Here is a 5,462-nt window from a genome sequence, read left to right as displayed (position 1 = left end):
CAGCAGCTCTTCTTGTAAATGGCGCCTTCAGGCGTAAGAACAGGCAGAGCAGATAGACCAAAGTCTTAAAAATAGACCCTGATGCTGTGAGATGGCTGACAACCTAAGACGAATGCTGATGATAGTTGTACTGATGATGATGTGAACCACTTTCTTCCATTTTCAAGTATTTGAGTTTTTTAATTTTTGTGTTTAGCCATTTTACAGGTAGTTTAAACTCTTAAATTCCATTCAGGACAGAATTATATTAACAGCAGCAGCCACAGCAGCAATAACAGCATATTATATCATCCAAGAAAATTGTGTGCTGCAATCAGAAGACTGCCATATGAGCGTAGCAGTGGACTAGGACCTGAGTTAGCTCAGACTGGGATTAAATAAATGACCACCCCTATGTGTGCATGACTTCTTCCCCCTGTACACATGCTACAGGAGACCTTCAACCAGAACCTTTCCTTCAGCTTTCAGACAGGTGACTCTGCTGTCTGTGACCTGGAAGACACACAGTGTGACAATATCTGTTAAAATGGGTCAGTCAAAATAGGTATTCACCAATAAGAAAAGAAACCAAACCGAATACAAAAAATACATTTGTCTTTACTGTAAAAACATCTATTTCAGGAAATTCCTCCAGTTGAAGTTAACTTTTTAGTCACGATATGAATACCACATGTGGTTAGACTGAGGCAACAAAAGCCTTTTGGTTAACGTTAGGGTTCATGGTTAGCGTATAACTTATTTGAAAGTCCCAGATAAAGTGGCAAGTGGACTTTGAGTTAACATGATTTGATATCCACTTGATATTTATAAGTTCCACAGAGACAACCAGTGTTTTTCCTTACCGGTTCATTGAGAAGCGAAAGCATGGAAGGAAGGTATCGAAGAGGTTGAAGTCCCTGGTAGAATTAAAGAAACATCAAAATAAAATAAATGTACATGACGGTGATTGACCAGCAAACATCACAACAGTAATCCTTGATTTGTGTGTTTCAAGCTAATATTGTCAACACATATTACATTAAAGAGTTTGCATTAACATTCAATCATTTATTTCTGTACCTCTCTTTTTTACAATGAAGAAGTACCATCGCCAGCCCCAGAGCAAACAATAAAATGGTACCAAAAATCCGCAGCACAATGAAGCCATGAGGGGAGCAGTCGTGGGAAGGGTGACTGTCTTCATGAAGTGATCCAAATACTGCGATTTTACAATAATTACACAAGTATTTAAAGTATTAAAAAAGGGGGGCAATAGACAAATTGTTTGTTTCCATCCACCTGTATGTATGCACATTACATAAATTAAACATTTGATCATTCTGGGAAAACAATAGACATCACTTTTTAAAAACATTTTTAATTTCTGCATAAAAAGAGAATGAAGAATAAAATTGAAAAAATGGAGCGAAGCCTGCGAGCTAGTTCAGGCAGTCAACTCGAGCTGCGCTGATTACACACATGACTTTCCTTATTCCATAATCACTAACCAAGCCTCCCTTCCAATCTGGCGGTCTATTTAAACTGCACAATTTCCCAGCTCTCCCTCTGCTCTGTCAATGCCGCTGTTGCCCTGCATCCGTATTGCTGCTGCTGCTCTGTAAGCCCCACCACCACCCCAGCATCCACCTGTAGGCTCCGACTGGGGTTAAGGTATTTGTGCATCACTCCTCAAATATCTCTATAAACATATCAGCGGGGAGTGATGAGGTCGGAGCCTAGAAGCCAAAATCTAAATATGTTATACTGCTGTAATAAACATTTCAAACATGAGTTGGCTGACTGAACTGTAAATATTGCCATTATTTTTCCACTTGGCTGAATGTGGCAAAGTGCAATGGAAAGGACGTAGATTAAGCATGTGACTTAAACAAACTTAATAAACGATCAATGATCAATAAACCTGTCAGTGAAGAGACTCAAAATATTACATCACCAAATAGCACCTTTGGTTTGTTTTGAAAGACTGTTGCGTCTCACCTTTGACAGTCATCCAGCTCTCTGGTGATTCTCCAGCCCCAGAGATGTTACATTTGTAGAGTCCTTCATCGGACTTGGAAACACTGTGGATGGGTAACGCTCCTGTAACACTAGTCCTAATGTGAACACCGTCTTTGAAGAAGTCAGCTATGAGGTTGCCGGACGCCATCTTGTTTCTGCAGCTCAGATTCACAGCTTCTCCCTCCATTACGGGGAGGACAGGACTCTCCAGGATCACAGACCCAGCTGAAAAACATTAGTTTGAAAAACTCATTTTAGATATATGAATATTTTTATATTTTAAAAGCGCATATAATATTCTCTACAGATCAGGGGTGGATGCAACAAATGACATAAAATTACTGTGAAATTACTGTAAGAAAGTCAGAGTAAGTTAAGTTTATTCTACTTTGTGTTTTTCCATTAATTGTTATAAGTGTCTTTGAAATGTAAATATGAACTATACCAGTGACAGTGATGTTGACAGTGTTGCTTCTCTTTACGTCTTGATGTTCACACCAGTATTCTCCGCTGTCTATTGAAAAGGTGTTGGTGATTTCACAGGGTCCAGCCGATGTTGAAGCACATGTTAGGAAGACTTCCTTGATCTTCTTCATCACTCTCCACCCAGTCAACCCCTCCAGTCCCTCACAGCTGACAACAATGGACTCATATTGAAAGTGTTGCTGTCTGTTTGGAGCAACTTTGGGAAAAGCTGCTACTGAGAAAGAGAAACAACAAGCATTGTTTTATAACTGCTATAAGAAAATAACTCAACACAAATAAAGAGTTACCTGAACCAAAAGATAAGCAAAGGATAAAAGTTAACTGCAGAACCTCACTGACTAATGAATTACTAACTGAAGTACCTTTTCGTAAAGCCATGTGCTGTTTGAACAAGACTAAAAGTCTAACGCCACACTCTACAATAGGCATGAGCTCAGCACGCAAGTTTCAACTCAAGGAGCACTAGAATCTGATTTTGTGTTTAAATGGCTTTAAGATTGGAAGAGAAAAGTCAGATAAAGATTAGGATAAAAACGTATGAAAAATGTGTGAATTTCAGGCTGCTACTTACCAGTTTTCTGAGAATCACTCAGGTGAACATGTGCAACTAGCAGCAACAATGTGATCCCCACTACAGAGACAAAATAAGTTTTAGGCAGATGATTTTGTATGTATGTGTATAATCAATATTATAAACACATTATAATGTTGGTTTGGCATATTTGCTCCATCCAGTATCCAGTATAAGTGTGTCCATGAGGTTTTTCAAGTGAAAAGTTCAAATTCTGTCAATTGTGCAGTTTTCCTTTTGACAGTTGAACTTCTTTATTAAAGAAAGGAAATACAAAAAAAATACAAGAGCTTTGTTTTGATGTAATGAAACATTACAGTGTGTTGTTGACACCACAATATCTAAAGGCTGTTAAATGTCTTTATTTAGTTAATCTCAGAGACCGTACAGAATAACGCTGATAATCACACAGTTAAGCAGTGCGATAAACGTTATGTGTGATGTGGAGACTCACCCAGTCGGATGCAGAGAGCTCTGACCTCCATGTCGTCTTGCTGCTGACTGTATGATAATCAGTCTGAATAGCAGTTAAGTAGCATGACATTTTTTGTGACACTTTCAATTCCTGTGGGTGACACTTTATCTTCCTGTGTGGCTCATTTTCGGGGCCTGACAGTGGGTTGAACTTTCAGTTTAGTGTCAGGCAGAGCTCTGAGAACCACAGATTATAATTAAAGCAGTAGCTGCATGACTACAGCTATTTTTACAATAAAACGCAACGTCTTATAAGTAGACAATGATTAAAATGGTGGGTGAGGTGGTGGGGGATGAAATAAGGTCAGGGATGAAGGGATGAAAGGAGTTAAGGGATGGGATAAAATTGGGTTAAGCATGAAGGGATGAACACAGGATCAAGTAGGGAGTCATGAACCACACATGTTAGCTACGGTTGTGCATGCAGCTGGACCTGGTGAAGGTGTCCCCACCAAAGGAGCAGGTATGCAGGAAAACACCAGCTTGAAACATTGCGGCCTAACTTGTTAAAATTGTTTTAAATCTTCCTGCTCCCTGGTAAGGCCTGTAAAAAGTAAAAACTTTCCATCACTTACTTTACAGCAGGTAATAAGGCCAAAGTCCAGTTTCAGCTGCATCAACTTAGTTAATATTTAGCTCCTAAATAACAAAATGAAAGACAATCAACTGTGTAAACCATTTTATGATTAGAAAATAATCAAGAACTTCAAAACTTGTTTCTTTTGCCTTAAAGCTAGGGGTAACATTGGGGAAACTAGCAAAAGATAACTGGATAAAAAAATCCCAGTTTCTCTCCAAAGCCACTCCCCAACAAACAAGGAGACACATAGTGCCTGAGAGGAGCTCACCACATCGTTGCTATCGCTAACCAATATAACAATATATACCAATATAACAAAAAAGAGAGACGGATGGAAAGGTAAGATAAAGTCAAGAGAGATTACTGTGTGAGTGAAAGCTACGTGAGTCATTTTTTCTATGAGACTACGTGCAGCTTACTTTCTTCTGACTCGCTGACAAACTCAACAGGTAGGACTTTTACATTAAAGTTGTTTAAAAGCGTCTTTTTGTTGCAATTTAGAATTCATTCTAAACAATACCACTGTTTCTTTAATAAAATCATTTCGCTGTCACAGACTTTCACAGCTCAAATTGTATTAGTTGCTCATGACGAAGGTTGCATGAAAGCATTATAACTCACACAGATGAGTAACTAAATGAATGAATTAAATAGTTGATGAACATATGTAGAGAATTATAAAAGAAAGAAAAATTAAAAAATCCTCTTATCAAATAAAATCAATCTTCTACTTAAATGCTAGGGTAAATGGAGACCAAGCACAGCACCTTTGTTAGGCACTACCAATACCATAAAGCCATGAAGTATAGTTGCAGTACGGTTTGAAAACCACTAAATGCAGGGGATCCTTGAAAGCTAGGCACAATTGATAGAACGAGGTTCACAGTTGTTTTATTGTAATTTTCAGAATGCTAGGATGATTCACTTGAAGAAAGGACCATCCTTTGAACCTCAGATGAGTCTCTTCCATGTTTTGGTTGTGAATGTTGTTGTCCTTTTCATGACATCCTTTTGTACAGGTAAGTTGCACACAAACGTGATAACAAAGCCTTTCTGTGTGTTTAACCCTTTATTGGGCGAGGAACCATATATGGTCACTTCCTTATGATGGTTTTAATTACACTTCTATGGCATATTTTGGTGTTTTATTAGAGGTTATATACTAACATACACTTCACTGTTAAGGCTTTCTTTCACAAATTGCTGAAAGTGGGCTTGATCTTGATATTTGCTTATGCCTTATTAATTACATATTTTCATAGTATATTGATGTGGCATATTTCTTTGCAGCAGCTGTCTGCTCAGTCCTTCTATGGGAAGATGAGGCCTGCTTTACCACAGATTGTTGTTTGT

General features: G+C 38.3%; 2 protein-coding genes across 2 annotated transcripts in view; one reads left to right on the top strand and one right to left on the bottom strand.

Moving 5' to 3' along the window:
• Nucleotides 1-426: 426 nt before the first annotated feature.
• Nucleotides 427-3,540, bottom strand: LOC118337944 (high affinity immunoglobulin epsilon receptor subunit alpha-like). Its single transcript, XM_035675104.1, has 7 exons — nt 3,510-3,540; nt 3,056-3,115; nt 2,444-2,698; nt 1,978-2,223; nt 1,086-1,198; nt 843-896; nt 427-492 (listed from the first exon to the last, which is right to left on the bottom strand). Exons 1-7 carry the CDS (start codon nt 3,538-3,540, stop codon nt 427-429), a joined length of 825 nt encoding a protein of 274 aa, XP_035530997.1.
• A 1,485-nt stretch (nt 3,541-5,025) lies between these two features.
• Nucleotides 5,026-5,462, top strand: part of LOC118337943 (myelin-oligodendrocyte glycoprotein-like) — a 7,217-nt gene continuing 6,780 nt past the window's right edge. Inside the window, exon 1 of the mRNA XM_035675103.1 lies at nt 5,026-5,128. Within this exon, the coding sequence (XP_035530996.1) occupies nt 5,026-5,128 (103 nt within the window). The remainder of the gene's footprint in view (nt 5,129-5,462) is intronic.

The sequence above is a fragment of the Morone saxatilis genome, unplaced genomic scaffold (assembly GCF_004916995.1).
Source record: "Morone saxatilis isolate NCDOM2014 unplaced genomic scaffold, NCSU_SB_2.0 Contig4, whole genome shotgun sequence".
In the NCBI taxonomy this organism is placed as follows: Eukaryota; Metazoa; Chordata; class Actinopteri; family Moronidae; genus Morone; species Morone saxatilis.
The sequence above is the reverse complement of the archived record's forward strand: the minus strand, read 5'-3'. Positions and strand labels throughout refer to the sequence as shown.